Here is a 17,670-nt window from a genome sequence, read left to right on the forward strand (position 1 = left end):
TTCACATTTTACTGGTGAAGAGCTAAATAATAAGCTTTATAGCAGGCACAAAGGTCAATTAGTCAAGCCCTCCCACTGGTTCCCCCTGGCTGCTCCTTCTGGGCTGAGAATGGACTATGTGTCCCGGAGCCTTTGGACTAACACAGCTCCTCCTAGCTGCCTGTGGGCTTCTGGACCAGACGGCTGCTCTCTACACCACTACACCCCCTCAGAACCGATTTGGGAACTGGTTCGTTGGTTTTGGTCTTGGTTTGGTGTGCACTGATGCCAGAATTTGCTTGCGTCTTTTGCATTTTGGTGTACACAATGGGAAACACTCCATCTACCCTGAAGGAGAGCCCTTTGGGGCCTATATTAGATAAATGGGTGAAACATAGCCCTGAGCCTATGACTAAGAAACACATGATATACTATTGTAATAGGGTGCGGACCCAAAATATAGGATCAGAAGGGCGATAGCCCCTGAATGGCTCACTCAAATTTTATAGGATCTCGCAGTTACAAGTGTTTTGCAAAACAGCAAGCTGCACCGGCAGTTGTTCCAACTGCCCACCCTCCCCCCATGCCGCCATCATATTCACCACCTCCTGTTTCCCCTACCCACGGGGATCAAATAGAAGTTTCTGTGTTAACCCCCAGAGCACAGGAGCCTGATTTAGTATCACCATCTAAGACTCCACAGACCACCCAATTTGGACCAGGAGCCACTTCCACAGCAGGGCAATTTCCCTTGTGCTGACATCCTATAGGAGGCCAGGCGACGCCCTTGGACTTGAGGCGTCTATTCTAATTTCCCCACAGGAGCCCCAGGGAACTTTGACAGTGGGGAACGAGTTGATTGACTCTCCAATAGATACCACTCCCCAAACCCTCCCTGTTTATCTTAAGAGGCTTGTAAATATTAAACAAAGGGGAAACAAAGTCATCCTAGGAAAAACTTGCCTGTATCTTTGAGATGCAAATGTCCTTTCTGGTCTTCTCAGGAACCCTCATCTCTGCCATCTTTTTAAAATGCATCTTTTTAAAAGAGGGTAAAGTAATTTAGAAATTGACTTATCAAGGATAAATAAAAAACCTAAGTGTCTTTTCTGTAATAATTCAGCCATCTAGACAAGTGAGTTTGATTTTTTCCATCTGTCAGAAACCTAATTTGAATCCAACCTCTTTTTGTAAACAGATGGGTTTCACATGGCTGTACCTGACTCCCTGCTGAAATTTGGAAATGACAACTATGACGTCTCTGTATGTTTGTGTCCTTGTATGTGTCTTTGTCTTTGGATAACATTGCTGAGGTGGATTTGTGGATGAGCTCTATTTAATTGGCTTAAAGAAAAGTGAGCACTTACAAACCAAACTATTCTAAATACAAGAGAAATTGAGCTAAATGAGCTTCAGGTTCATGTGAACTGGGAAATATTCAGTATTAATTAAGACCTGGTATTAACGTTCGTTTGTTGATCTAATTAATATAGACATGCTGTTAGAGTCATCAACATTAAGTATAATACTTTTATTGTGCCTAGGTTTACTATAAGCTAAATAAAATCTTGTTATATCTATTGCAAATTTGTCAGCAAGGAAATAACCTGATGTGAAGAAACTTTTAAGGAAAGAAAATGCAAATGAAATAAGAGCTTTAGGTGAACTTTTAAAAATACTTATCCTTTAGGAAGGTCTATCTAAAATTAGTCTCTCCAGATATTTGACCACTTGAAAGTCAGAATTGTGCTAAAATAAGTGACAGAAGTTTTATGGAAAGTGGACCCTGAAAAAAAGAGTTCTGTACGTGGTCAGGATTGACTAAGTTTAAAATAAGTGTAATTGAGTAAATAAATTTTAAAAGTAAGCTGGTGCAAAACTTGAATTTCGCTTTTCTCTCTGTTAAGAAGACAAGGTTTCTTAAGATTTTGGACTGCCTTTGATAACAGATTTTAAGTTTTTCTACCTTTTAAGAGATCTGTTCTGTACTTGCCTTTGAAATCTTTTATTGTTACTTTGGCTAACTGAATAACTATTGTTTCACAGTGACATGTGATCCTATCTGACAGTTTTAAACCCTTTTCTTATTTTTCGGACAAAACTTCCCGAATCAAATTATAATGAAGTTCCTTTGAGCTCTAGCTAACTTTGGGGTGCTTCAAAGGGCCCCTGAAACACCCCCAAAGAGAGATATTAACTAATTAGGTTGACTTGGTATGTTGAATTACACGGGAAGTGTTGTCAAATAAGCAATAAATCTTCTTAGGTTATATTGTATGCCAAATGATACAGGTATTCTACAGATTATATGGAGTTCCTAAAATTTGGTATGCCCTGATAAAATGTTACCAGTCAGAATTCTCTTTATTATCTGAAAGTGCTGCATGTCACCGCAGTAACCACGTTACTTTGTCAATTGCATCGTAATCAGATTTAAACGTGCCTTCTCTTTGTTTCTTTTCAAGTAGCCAAATGTATGTCTCAGCCCACTCATCTTTGTAAAAATAGACATAGAAGTCTTTCAAATGCTGTTTTAGCAGGAAGTTACTGATGTGTATGTGCCATTTACAGTGATTCTGTATATACTCCCCAGCTTCAAAAACACTTAGAACTGCTGCTGTGGTTTCTGGAAGAGTCAGTTGTTGGTTCCTCAATTACATCTGTGCAGCTCGGGTCTGAGTTTTTAAAGAATAGTTAACTTTTAAAGAAGTTTCTTTATCAAAAGAGCAGTTTGAGTTATAGCCATGGTTTTTGCTGGGTTAACATTGGCTTCAGTTAAATCGTTTCAATTATAAAGTAAGTATAACTATGGTGAAGAAGCTTGTCTCATTTTAAAATGCTGAATCACATTTTATTTCTTGAATTAATGCGATAGAAACGTCAAAATTCCGGACCACTGGAATATGCCAACTTTTTTGTTTTGGGGTTGTGTGTATAGTTTTTGTTGTGCTGATTTGTTTGCTTGTTTTTTAAAGAAACGGAAACTGCTATGTCTGCTAGTGGAAGAAAATGATTTGTTTTGCTCTGAAGATTCTGAAATTATTCAGGCATATCGTGGTTCATAGATTACAAAGAATAATGCTAGTTAAATGCCAATGAACTATTTTTACTCTTTTTATACGAAATGTACAAATTTCTGGGGGGTGGTGGTGATGGTGGCAGCGGTGCCTCTTACTACCTTATGTAAAACACTTGAACATTTTTATCAATATTGCCATCATCTGTTTAATAGTCCAGTATATTTTCTCAACGTGTTTACCTAAAGTTGTATGGAATGACATAATAAGCAATAAAATCTGGATTACACCCCCCCCCCAAAAAAAAGTGCCTTCTTAATTCTTTCGTCATTGTACACAGTTATGGTATCACTCTGATGCCTTTGCAAAAATGCTTCCTCTTCAAGAAGATTTATAGAAGGGACCTTTGGATAAATACAAGTTTCTGGTTTTCAGACCATAAAGGTGAACTGGGTAAGATCTTGAAGAATTCTAATGGGAAACCTGATGGCTTCATAAAGCTGTTAACAAAAACGATTAGTTGCACATGACTGGGTAAACTGGTGACTATGGTTATAATTTTTATGGTTTCTATATGAAAAATGACTGCTTTAAATCTGTGTTTTCCAGGTGTAAGCAAAAGTCTCCCCTTAAACTAATTATGACTTACAGTAATTTGTTAAATTATACCCTTGTATGCAGAATTGAAACATTTATCTTTTTCTCTCTACCTGGTTGATCCTGCCAGTAGCGTATGCTTGTCTCAAAGATTAAGCCGTACATGTCTAAGTATGCATTGCTGGTACACTGAAACAGCGGATGGCTCACTAACTCAGTTATGGTACCTCTGGTCGCTCAACATTGCAACTGGATTACAAATAGTTATACTGCTCATTGTTCTTTGTTTCCAGATTGTTTGCTCTTTGTGTCTCCCTGCTGCACTGTGTCTTTGTTAACGTTACTAGCTGCATTACTTATATCCTGTCTATTTTATAAGATTGGTGTCGGCCTCCCATCAAGCCTCTTAGATAGCCTCAACCACCAGAGGGCAGACAACAGAAGCAAGAAAAACTATAATCCTGCAGCCTGTGGACCAAAAACCACAGTTACAGAAAGATAGAGAAGATGAAAAGGCAGAGGGCTATGTCGCAGATGAAGGAACAAGATAAAACCCCAGAAAAACAACTAAATGAAGTGGAGATAGGCAACCTTCCAGAAAAAGAATTCAGAATAATGATAGTGAAGATGATCCAGGACCTTGGAATAAGAATGGAGGCAAAGATTGAGAAGATGCAAGAAATGATTAACAAAGACCTAGAAGAATTAAAGAACAAACAAACAGAGATGACCAATACAATAACTGAAATGAAAACTACACTAGAAGGAATCAATAGCAGAATAACTGAGGCAGAAGAACGGATAAGTGACCTGGAAGACAGAATGATGGAATTCACTGCCGCGGAACAGACTAAAGAAAAAAGAATGAAAAGAAATGAAGACAGCCTAAGAGACCTCTGGGACAACATTAAACGCAACAACATTCGCATTATAGGGGTCCCAGAAGGAGAAGAGAGAGAGAAAGGACCAGAGAAAATATTTGAAGAGATTATAGTCGAAAACTTCCCTAACATGGGAAAGGAAATAGCCACCCAAGTCCAGGAAGCGCAGAGAGTCCCATACAGGATAAACCCAAGGAGAAACACGCCGAGACACATAGTAATCAAAGTGGCAAAAATTAAAGACAAAGAAAAATTATTGAAAGCAGTAAGGGAAAAACGACAAATAACATACAAGGGAACTCCCATAAGGTTAACAGCTGATTTCTCAGCAGAAACTCTGCAAGCCAGAAGGGAGTGGCATGATATACTTAAAGTGATGAAAGGGAAGAACCTACAACCAAGATTACTCTACCCAGCAAGGATCTCATTTAGATTTGATGGAGAAATCAAAAGCTTTACAGACAAGCAAAAGCTAAGAGAATTCAGCACCACCAAACCAGCTCTACAACAAATGCTAAAGGAACTTCTCTAAGTGGGAAACACAAGAGAAGAAAAGGACCTACAAAAACAAACCCAAAACAATTAAGTAAATGGTCATAGGAACATACATATCGATTATTACCTTAAACGTGAATGGATTAAATGCCCCAACCAAAAGACATAGACTGGCTGAATGGATACAAAAACAAGACCCATATATATGCTGTCTACAAGAGACCCACTTTAGACCTAGGGACACATACAGACTGAAAGTGAGGGGATGGAAAAAGATATTCCATGCAAATGGAAATCAAAAGAAAGCTGGAGTAGCTATACTCATATCAGATAAAATAGACTTTAAAATAAAGAATGTTACAAGAGACAAGGAAGGACACTACATAATGATCCAGGGATCAATCCAAGAAGAAGATATAACAATTATAAATATATATGCACCCAACATAGGAGCACCTCAATACATAAGGCAACTGCTAACAGCTATAAAAGAGGAAATCGACAGTAACACAATAATAGTGGGGGACTTTAACACCTCACTTACACCAATGGACAGATCATCCAAAATGAAAATAAATAAGGAAACAGAAGCTTTAAATGACACAATAGACCAGATAGATTTAATTGATATATATCGGACATTCCATCCAAAAACAGCAGATTACACGTTCTTCTCAAGTGCGCACGGAACATTCTCCAAGATAGATCACATCTTGGGTCACAAATCAAGCCTCAGTAAATTTAAGAAAATTGAAATCATATCAAGCATCTTTTCTGACCACAACGCTATGAGATTAGAAATGAATTACAGGGAAAAAAACGTAAAAAGGACAAACACATGGAGGCTAAACAATACGTTACTAAATAACCAAGAGATCACTGAAGAAATCAAAGAGGAAATCAAAAAATACCTAGAGACAAATGACAATGAAAACACGACGACCCAAAACCTATGGGATGCAGCAAAAGCAGTTCTAAGAGGGAAGTTTATAGCTATACAAGCCTACCTAAAGAAACAAGAAAAAGCTCAAGTAAACAATCTAACCTTACACTTAAAGAAACTAGAGAAAGAAGAACAAACAAAACCCAAAGTTAGCAGAAGGAAAGAAATCATAAAGATCAGAGCAGAAATAAATGAAATAGAAACAAAGAAAACAATAGCAAAGATCAATAAAACTAAAAGTTGGTTCTTTGAGAAGATAAACAAAATTGATAAGCCATTAGCCAGGCTCATCAAGAAAAAGAGGGAGAGGACTCAAATCAATAAAATCAGAAATGAAAAAGGAGAAGTTACAACAGACACTGCAGAAATACAAAGCATCCTAAGAGACTACTACAAGCAACTTTATGCCAATAAAATGGACAACCTGGAAGAAATGGACAAATTCTTAGAAAGGTATAACCTTCCAAGACTGAACCAGGAAGAAATAGAAAATATGAACAGACCAATCACAAGTAATGAAATTGAAACTGTGATTAAAAATCTTCCAACAAACAAAAGTCCAGGACCAGACGGCTTCACAGGTGAATTCTATCAAACATTTAGAGAAGAGCTAACACCCATCCTTCTCAAACTCTTCCAAAAAATTGCAGAGGAAGGAACACTCCCAAACTCATTCTATGAGGCCACCATCACCCTGATACCAAAACCAGACAAAGACACTACAAAAAAAGAAAATTACAGACCAATATCACTGATGAATATAGATGCAAAAATCCTCAACAAAATACTAGCAAACAGAATCCAACAACACATTAAAAGGATCATACACCACGATCAAGTGGGATTTATCCCAGGGATGCAAGGATTCTTCAATATACGCAAATCAATCAATGTGATACACCATATTAACAAATTGAAGAATAAAAACCATATGATCATCTCAATAGATGCAGAAAAAGCTTTTGACAAAATTCAACACCCATTTCTGATAAAAACTCTCCAGAAAGTGGGCATAGAGGGAAGCTACCTCAACATAATAAAGGCCATATATGACAAACCCACAGCAAACATCATTCTCAATGGTGAAAAACTGAAAGCATTTCCTCTAAGATCAGGAACGAGACAAGGATGTCCACTCTCACCACTATTATTCAACATAGTTTTGGAAGTCCTAGCCACGGCAATCAGAGAAGAAAAAGAAATAAAAGGAATACAAATTGGAAAAGAAGAAGTAAAACTGTCACTGTTTGCGGATGACATGATACTATACATAGAGAATCCTAAAACTGCCACCAGAAAACTGCTAGAGCTAATTAATGAATATGGTAAAGTTGCAGGATACAAAATTAATGCACAGAAATCTCTTGCATTCCTATACACTAATGATGAAAAATCTGAAAGAGAAATTATGGAAACACTCCCATTTACCATTGCAACAAAAAGAATAAAATACCTAGGAATAAACCTACCTAGGGAGACAAAAGACCTGTATGCAGAAAACTATAAGACACTGATGAAAGAAATTAAATATGATACCAACAGATGGAGAGATATACCATGTTCTTGGATTGGAAGAATCAACATTGTGAAAATGAGTATACTACCCAAAGCAATCTACAGATTCAATGCAATCCCTATCAAATTACCAATGGCATTTTTTACTGAGCTAGAACAAATCATCTTAAAATTTGTATGGAGACACAAAAGACCCCGAATAGGCAAAGCAGTCTTGAGGCAAAAAAATGGAGCTGGAGGAATCAGACTCCCTGACTTCAGACTATACTACAAAGCTACAGTAATCAAGACAATATGGTACTGGCACAAAAACAGAAACATAGATCAATGGAACAAGATAGAAAGCCCAGACATTAACCCACGCACCTATGGTCAACTAATCTATGACAAAGGAGGCAAAGATATACAATGGAGAAAAGACAGTCTCTTCAATAAGTGGTGCTGGGAAAACTGGACAGCTACATGTAAAAGAATGAAATTAGAATACTCCCTAACACCATACACAAAAATAAACTCAAAATGGATTAGAGACCTAAATATAAGACTGGACACTATAAAACTCTTAGAGGAAAACATAGGAAGAACACTCTTTGACATAAATCACAGCAAGATCTTTTTTGATCCACCTCCTAGAGTAATGGAAATAAAAACAAAAATAAACAAGTGGGACCTAATGAAACTTCAAAGCTTTTGCACAGCAAAGGAAACCATAAACAAGACGAAAAGACAACCCTCAGAATGGGAGAAAATATTTGCAAATGAATCAACGGACAAAGGATTAATCTCCAAAATATATAAACAGCTCATTCAGCTCAATATCAAAGAAACAAACACCCCAATCCAAAAATGGGCAGAAGACCTAAATAGACATTTCTCCAAAGAAGACATACAGATGGCCACGAAGCACATGAAAAGATGCTCAACATCACTAATTATTAGAGAAATGCAAATCAAAACTACAATGAGGTATCACCTCACTCCTGTTAGAATGGGCATCATCAGAAAATCTACAAACAACAAATGCTGGAGAGGGTGTGGTGAAAAGGGAACCCTCTTGCACTGTTGGTGGGAATGTAAATTGATACAGCCACTATGGAGATCAATATGGAGGTTCCTTAAAAAACTAAAAATAGAATTACCATATGACCCAGCAATCCCACTACTGGGCATATACCCAGGGAAAACCGTAATTCAAAAAGACACATGCACCCGAATGTTCATTGCAGCACTATTTACAATAGCCAGGTCATGGAAGCAACCTAAATGCCCATCAACAGACGAATGGATAAAGAAGATGTGGTACATATATACAATGGAATATTACTCAGCCATAAAAAGGAACGAAATTGAGTCATTTGTTGAGACGTGGATGGATCTAGAGACTGTCATACAGAGTGAAGTAAGTCAGAAAGAGAAAAACAAATATCGTATATTAATGCATGTATGCGGAACCTAGAAAAATGGTACAGATGAGCCAGTTTGCAGGGCAGAAGTTGAGACACAGATGTAGAGAATGGACATATGGACACCAAGGGGGGAAAACTGCGGTGGGGTGGGGATGGTGGTGTGCTGAATTGGGCGATTGGGATTGACATGTATACACTGATGTGTATAAAACTGATGCCTAATAAGAACCTGCAGTATAAAAAAACAAACAAAACAACTAATACTAAACTTTCATTGGGTTATTTGTATGGAAATATGTTAATATAAATGTTTCAGACATTACATGAAATTTCTAAAAATCTTATATTTGTATTTGTATGGAAATATGTATGGAAATATGTTAATATAAATGTTTCAGACATTACATGAAATTTCTAAAAATCATATTTGTATTTGTATGGAAATATGTATGGGAATATGTTAATATAAATGTTTCAGACATTACATGAAATTACTAAAAATCTTAAAAAAAAAAAAAAAAAAAAAAAAAAAAAAAAAAAAAAAAAAAAAAAGATTGGTGTCTCTTACAGTACCCAGTATGTAACCAGGCCTCCAACAATACTTCTATGGCTAAACATCTTGAGGAAATAGATCACATTTATAACATAAAATAATTGTAATAGTGTGATTCTAGGTATGGGAGGAAGCAACAAGGGAAAATGTCTCCTGGATCATAATTAGATAGAGGATCCAGAGGATCTTTAATTATCAATAGAGCCTAATCCAAAAACTAGCACCTGGAGTGGCATATCAAGCATTCTTCCCTGACCTGGGATGAGCCTCCCAGCACCGTGGGACAAAATTTGATCCTGAAATGTCTCCCAAATATTGGTCAAAATCCTGACCAAGAGGAGAGGATCTGAGAAATGGAATATTGCCTGACACATCAGTCATTAGCGATTGCAGCCCTCCAACGTGAGCCGGTGAGCCCTGACGAAACTCAGGATATGAGAATATAGGATACAGGCCCCGGGTAGCTGAGGTACATATCAAATGAATGATTTCAGTGAGCCCAGACTCTTGCATCTTCCCATACATAGAAAACTGCTAAATTCCTTAACTTGAGACGCTGCTTCCCAGGTTTGAAGCTCTCAAAATTCCCATCAAATAGATCATAACTCTCAACTTTTAGGCTGAGAATATTTTTTTAAGGCTACTGGTGTAAAGGAGACACTTTCCAGAGAGGAACAACAACAAAAAAAACAACGTTTGGAACACTGGCACCGATGGTGGACACTCCCGGAAAGTTCCATCTGACGAAGCAATTAGAAGGGCCGTCACCCCTTCTTTTTCCACAAGACTGTGGAATGGACATTGACAGTAGGGAATTGTAACAGGGAGGAGCCAAATCTGACTACACGTTGGATCTGTTTCTTTGACTTTAACCTTTGCCTTCCGCTGCTTTTGTTCACTAAAAGGATACTGTCTGTACATAATGGCCTGCCTCGGGGAACCCTGTTCCTCTGCCTGAATGTTAAACCAAAGTGCCTTTGTTCAGGGAAACATACGGACTCTGTCCACCTGTGGATGGCTGCAATTAAGAAGAAATTAACACATCCCCTCCCTGAGGCTGGCCATTCCAGGAGATATTCGCAAAACTTATGGCCCTTTTACTTTACCTCCTCATCTCCTCCCCATCTCTGTGCTATAAAAGAAACTGGCATCCAAACCCCAATAAGATGGTTATTTTGAGACTTTAGTCCGCCATCTTCTCGGTCTGCTGGCTTTCCGAATAAAGTCATATTCCTTGCCTCAACACCTCATCTCCGACTTATTGGCCTGTCGTGCGGCAAGCACAGCAAGCTTGGACTTGGTAACATCTTTACTCAGGACACGGTGTCACAAAATGGGACATTGTTTTCTGTTTCTTTGTTTTGTTTTTGTGTTTTGTGTTTGTTTTTGTTTTGGGCTGGACCACGTGGCTTGTGGGATCTTAGTTCCTCGACCAGAGATCGAACCCACGCTCCCTGCAGTGGAAGCTTGGAGTCCTAAGCAATGGCCTACCAGGGAATTCCCATGGGACACTGTTACCTTGCAGTCATGGTCCTCACCTTTGTGAGACAGAGGTAGTAGTGTAGCAGGATTGAGAACGTTGTAAAGTTTAAGATAAAGATTAGGTGGTGAAAGCAGGATTTCACAGGAAGTGAATCTAGTGACACTTGCAGTGAAACGTTGTCAATTCAGAGTTAAGAAGACTGTGGACAATGTGTGGAATTTGCAAATAAACTTCATTTTCTAAAGTCAAATCTGCCAAGGCTTCCACTAAATTTGCAGTTGTGGCTATAACCTTAAGACAACTGAGATAGCCATAAGCAACTGACTCAAGTTGCATGCTATAATAGGCAAAAGGCCTATGTTTACTACCATGCTCACATAGTTCCGCGGGGCCTGATTATGCCATTCATGCACAAATAAAGTAAAAGGTTCTGAATAACCTAAAGTTAATCTATTAGGTAGAGATCTCTTTGCTAACTTAAAAGGGCTAATATATTTTGCCTCCAGTGGAGATCTCACCTTAAAGTTTCCGGATCAACCTGAACCTGATCATTTGCGTAACCCTAAGGCAGGCAGCTCTTGCAGTGCTTGTTTTAGCCTTATAAAAGCCTGCTTATGTTTATCTTCCCAAGCAAAGGATTCAGGGACTAAATCTTTAATAAGTTCATAGAGTGGAAGAGGTAACAGAGAAAAATTTGGAACCCAGAGCTTGCAATAACCAGCTAAACCTAGAAATCCACAATGCTAGCACTTAGTTGTGAGTCTAGGAAGTTCCTGTATCAGCCTAATTCTCTCTGGAGATAGCTGAATTCCTTCAGTGCTTAGATTATGTCCTAGGTAATGAACAGTGTCTAGAGATAATTGTAATTTTTCCTTTGTGTTCTTTCTCAGCTAACTGTTGCAGGAAATAAATGGAATCTTTTATGCATGCCTTATGGAATCTTTACAGTAGCTGAGCACAGCAGGAGGTTATCTCCATATGGTATAAAGGTTGATTTCTCAGGGAACTAGAGGGTACTTAAATCTTGGTGAAGTACTTGGGAGAAAAAAGAAGGGGTCCCAGTGAACCCTTGAGGCATAAAAGTGCAGGTATATTGTTGATTGTTCCAAGTAAAGGCATATAGATATTGGCTGTTGGGTCTCCGGGATGCTGAAGAAAGGTGAACAAAGGTCTCCAACAGTACACCATTCCAAGTCAGTTGAATCTTGTGACAGAAGGGTGGCTAGGTTTGGAACAACAGGAAAACAGGGAATAACTATTTTTATTAACAGCTCCCAAGTCCTGGACAAATCGCCATCCTGCCAGGTTTCCAACCAGGCAAGATTGGCATGCTGCAGGGACGAGTACAGGAATGACTACCTCCCGGGAAATTAAGTCTTCTACAATAGGTGTGAGACCTTGTATGACCGCAGGCTTTAATAGTTGTTGAGGAAACCTAGGGAGAGGTTAGGCTACATCTATCTGAATCTTTATAGGTATGCATTTTTTTATTCTTCTGATGTTAACACCGTCAGAAGTAGCCCCCAAATTTGCAGGCATCTCCATCAAATTAGAGAACTTGTGCTGAACTTCCTCTTTTATGTCCAGGACAGATTGTAAGGAACATAAATAATCAGGTTCAGGTTGATCAGGAAACTTTAAGGTGAGATCTCCACTGGAGGCAAAATGTACTGACCCTTTTAAGTTAGAAAAGAGATTTCTACCGAATAGATTAACTGGGGCTATATTGCATAGCAAAAAGGAATCTTGGTTGAGATAAAAATTCTCTCTGAACTTTATTAGGTACTCCCACTATGGAAACATCCTCTTGACTCAGAGGGGCCTGTTGTTCTTTGAGGGTGGGATTTAGAGTAGAAAGCACAGCTCTGGTTAGGGCTAGGGATAGGGTGTTAAAGGGTTAGGTAATTATGTTTACAGTTAGGGTTAGGGTTTAATGTAGATTTCAAAGTAAAACATGAGAGTGGGGTTTAAAGTAGAAAGCATAGCTCCAGTATCAACTAAAATTTGGCAGTTTTTTATCAATTTTCATTCTATTTTCCTCTGGGCTGTTTAAGGTAATTGCTGGTAATAGTTTACCAGAGACCCTCTGGAGTTCTGCCAACTAGGGGAGAGGGTCATGGGGGGGCCCTCCCTTTGAGACAGATATGAGAGCATTTGTGAAGAGTTTGCATAGCACCTTTGAGGACACCTTTTTGTCCAGTGTCCTCACTGATTACAAATGAAACATTAACTTTGGGTCATCGAATTGATCATGGACCCCTAGGAGGTTGTAATGGGGGAGGCCTAGGTGTTATTTTGTGTCTCTTGCCTTAGAGCTGTTGTAACTGTAAGGCTATGAGCTTGGTGGATTTCTGTTTGTGATCTTGCTCCAAGGTCCTTTCAAAATGCTCAGCTACAGTCAGGAGTTCAGTCAGGCCTACAGCCTCCCAGCCTATTTTCTGCCCTTTTATCAATCCACTAATCTCAGAAGATAATCCATTTACAAAGAGGGCAGTTAAAGTAGGCTGAGTGGCCTTTTTATTGCTTGGAACCCCAAATGCTGTAAAAAGAGAGCCTACAAACTGGCTGGAAAGTCTTCCACAGATTCACCCCTCTTTTGTTTGTATGAGTGAATAACAGGCCAATCATTATTAGGCCAATTAATAATAGACCAAGTGTGAGCAGGGAAGATTTTAGGAATAGCTTATAAAAGGTTAGTTGTTATTCTGCAAGCCTTTTTAGGTTGAGGATCTTGAATATCATCCTAGGGATTATGTCATTTTGCTTCCCGCGTCCATTCTGGGGCTTCCCCCAGTCCTACCAACATGTGTACAAGCAGATAAAGATCTAGCAGTTTGGGGACATAGGCCGTGACAGTGACTCTAAATTCTTCAAAAAATGTTGGGGGTTCCTCCCTAGGTTTAGAGAATTCTTTGACTATAGCTCTCAGTTCAGTCTTTGACCAAGAGGTAAAGGACACCTGAGGGGGCTCACCTGCAACCTCAGGTAGTTTTACTTTAAATGGCAATTGTTAAATATTCTCTTGGGAATAGAAAAGTATTTCAGACAGAAAATGAGTAAAAGAAGAGTACTCAGGTGAAAAAGGAAAGGGGGGGGACAGTAGGAGTTAATTCTGCAGTCACATCCGTCCTATGGTCTTTTGTTTCAGGTACCTTTTGCCTCTTTAATTTTTCATTAGCTTTTTGTTCTAAGTCTCTAAACGAAGCTATTTTGGAATCTTGAAACCTTCTGTAAACTTTTACATACCAATTAAAGCAGGCATCTCATTCTCCCTGTCCAATTTGGGAACCCTTGCTCTCTAGTGTTTTCCTTAAATGAACAATCTTGTCTAACTGGAACATTCCCCACAATGACCACTGTAATTCTAGATCAATATTAGTATAATTTTGCCATCTTTCTAAATATCTACAGCCTCCAGGACCATAGTTCTCAAATATAAAATAAGCAGGTGTGCCAGAAGCTGGCATTCTCAACTCTTTGGTGATAAAGGATCTCATTTCCTTAGCTAGCCTTTGTCAACCCAAAAGAACACACAAAAGAACTGCGCCTTAATATATCAGCAGTAACAAAGAGATGTTACTATGTCCTGGCCAAAAGAAGGCCTGGTATGCACCACCACCAATTCCCAGGGATCCCTGGACTGAGGAAAAAGATCCAACCAGCAAATCCCAAGGAATGGGGGCTGCAAACTGATGCCAAACAAAATGGAGAACTATAGCCGCCACCAACAGTTCCAAGCATGGAAACTGAGGGCTGATTCCAAACACATGGGGAAGTGCAGACTACACTGCCAGCAGTGCCCAATGTGGAATCCAGGGAACAAAATTAGGGGCTAGGGTTTACCACTCAAAAATATACTGGCAATAACCAAGAGATGTTACTGTGTCCTGGGAATTTCTTTTCTTTTTTTTTTTTTTTAAAGCAACTAGTTTTTATTTATTTATTTATTTTTAATTTATGGCTATGTTGGGTCTTCGTCTCTGTGCGAGGGCTTTCACCAGTTGTGGCAAGTGGGGGCCACTCTTCATCGCTGTGCGCGGGCCTCTCACTATCGCGGCCTCCCTTGTTGCGGAGCACAGGCTCCAGACACGCAGGCTCAGCAATTGTGGCTCACGGGCCCAGCCGCTCCGCGGCATGTGGGATCCTCCCAGACCAGGGCTCGAACCCGTGTTCCCCGCATTAGCAGGCAGATTCTCAACCACTGCGCCACCAGGGAAGCCCCGTGTCCTGGGAATTTCCATCTGAAAGGCTAGGGGTTTGGCCTCAGGGAGAATCCTCTACCAGCCAAACTGACCTGCCCTGGAAAGGAAAGCCAGTTAGATTGCGAGCACAAACTCAATCAAAGAGAATGGAGCTCAAACCAAGAGGAGCTTACCAACAACCTTCAGGAATGGCAAGAAAGACAGTGAACTCAAAGGAGTTGTGGGCACCACACCTGTTTCTCCTCGTCCCAAATGTTATCAGAAATTTGCTTCAGATCCCATCACTGCCACCAATATATTTATCTTTTTCTTTTTAAAAAGATAAGCAATTAATCATAAAATCATCCTGTTAGCAGGAGGAATCATAAGAGTGGATTTTAGAAAAGTGCACATATATATTTTTATACAGAACATTTCCGGAGGGATACATATTAAACTGTTAGTGGCCACCTCTGAATGCCACCAATGTATTAAAAAACAAAATTTAACTGAGTAAATTTGAAGATTTACTTTGAAGTTTGAATAAATTGGCTTTATTAAACGATTCATGAATCAGGCAGCATCACATCTGATGGAAAGGGAGATACTCCAACTGGTTACACAACATGGAAGGCTTTTTGTTTTTTGGCCACGCCACATGGCATGTGGAAATCCTAGTTCCCCGACCAGGGATCGAACCCATGCCCCGTGCATTGGAGGAGCAGAGTCTTAGCCCCTGGACCACCAGGGAAGTCCCAGAAGGCTTTTAAAGTAAAGAGGGTGGGACAAGGAAAGAAAGTCATCATCAAGGGAAAAAATGAAAGTTCACTGGAGGAAAGTGAAACTTCAGGTGACAATGGCTTCTCATTGGCTGAACTGTGGAATTTTCTATTAGCTCTTTCTATTTTCTATTTCTTGTTGCTGGCCAGGAAGGAAGTCTTCCCTCCTCCAGCTGGGGTAGTAAAGTGGTTGCACTTCCTGTTTGGGGTCAGTGAATGACCTCTTCCTGTTGGGGTAATTGATGATGAGTGACACGGCATGAGAGCTCCCTCTATGGGCCTTCCAGACTCCAATTCTAGTTGAGGTTTCCTTTTGTTAACACTCACAGCATGTTTTATTGGCAGGAGGATTCACAATGAGGGAGAAAAGGCCACAAGACTCACCATAAAGAAGGCTCAGAAATTCCTGGGTGGGTCCAAGGGAGGCACAAGGTGGCTGTGGGGTCAGCTGGCGGCCACAATGATCACGTGGTTCCATCTGATGGGTTTGCAGCTCGATGTGGAATAGTGAATAAAAGGGTCAGTTCATCCTATCAGAGAAACATGAAACTGAGATAAGCTTCCCACTGCTGGAAGCATCATGAGCCTTCAGAAAAGAACAGAGAACATGTCTAAAGGGTTTGGGAACATCAGAGTCATATCTCCTCAGAGTGGGACTCCCCAGGCTCTCCAGGTCTCAGTCCCCAACTCTCCCTCAGGGACAAAGCCTCCTCACCTCTGTCCTTGTCAGCTCACTGATCCCTAGAGGTCCTGCCTATCCCTGAGGACTTAGATTTCCACGGAGACAGGTTGGTTGAGACCTAGTGATACAGTTGACCAGCCTGATACGCAACAGTTCCCACCACCCTGGGGCAGTTGGGCTCAGGGACACGTGGCTCTGGACCCCATGTGGAGGGTGTCCTTGCACGTCAGCTGTGCCCCAGAAGAGCCAGTAACGCCTATAGCTGTCCAACTGATTCTCAGGGTATTTTCCTGGGAGAGCCCTTGGTCATCTGACCTCCTATCCAGGAAGCCCCGTGACTTTCTGACTGCTGCCTGTCACGCCAACAACACACCTGTGAAGGTTCTGCTCTGCATGGCCATCTGTCCACCAGGCCCCCCCTTCTAGGGACCCAGATGCTAGGACCACCCAAATGCTGAAGGAGTGTCCACCTGCCTAAGGTACAGACACCCCTGTATCCATCTGCATGATTTCTACTGGGAATCAACAACATTTATGGGGATTCTTTGGCCCTAAAGAACAGACCAACCTGATAGGAGCAATGCAATGATTCCCGATTACCAGGGTGAATGCACATATACAGGGGCCCATAGCCCCAGATGCCCCACTCACAATTCACATGGGTGTCCCATACGTACCCACCGATGCCCAAATATTCTTGCTTCATACATACATACATCCAAACACGCACATCAGTGGTGTGCTGGTAAGTGCTAAAAAACTCTCCGAGAAAGGTGGGAAAGACTTCACCTATGCTCTCTACGTGGTATAAATATTCCCAGCATGACCAGTTTCAAGCTACCCACCTGACATCACTGAACACAGAGCTGGGAAGAGATATGCACCATTGACTATCCCAGGATACTATGAACCAGTTCCAGCACATCCCATACCTTTTCCTATGAATTTGTGCACACAATCCACTTACACCCCAAGTAGAACCCTCAACTCCCATCACAGATATATAACCAAAAGGATACCACATACACATATCTGTTTGTACATATACATATATATATATATATATATATATATATATCCTGAACACACACGTACATTTCTACCCTCACCCTGAATTATACACAAACAGACTACCTCTTACTACCTAAATTTTTACAGA

General features: G+C 40.1%; 1 protein-coding gene across 6 annotated transcripts in view; it reads right to left on the bottom strand.

Annotated features, from left to right (window-relative positions):
* LOC132366923 (contactin-associated protein-like 3) overlaps nt 1-16,353 on the bottom strand; it is a 164,108-nt gene extending 147,755 nt beyond the window's left edge. For all 6 annotated transcript variants that reach the window (XR_009503605.1, XM_059924372.1, XM_059924373.1 and 3 more), the window contains exon 1: nt 16,214-16,353. Coding sequence is in view for 5 of the 6 variants with exons in the window: in XM_059924372.1 (XP_059780355.1) it covers nt 16,214-16,307 (94 nt within the window). In the remaining variant the exon portion in view is untranslated. The remainder of the gene's footprint in view (nt 1-16,213) is intronic.
* Nucleotides 16,354-17,670: the final 1,317 nt, after the last annotated feature.

Source organism: Balaenoptera ricei, chromosome 6 (assembly GCF_028023285.1).
Source record: "Balaenoptera ricei isolate mBalRic1 chromosome 6, mBalRic1.hap2, whole genome shotgun sequence".
Classification (NCBI taxonomy): Eukaryota; Metazoa; Chordata; class Mammalia; order Artiodactyla; family Balaenopteridae; genus Balaenoptera; species Balaenoptera ricei.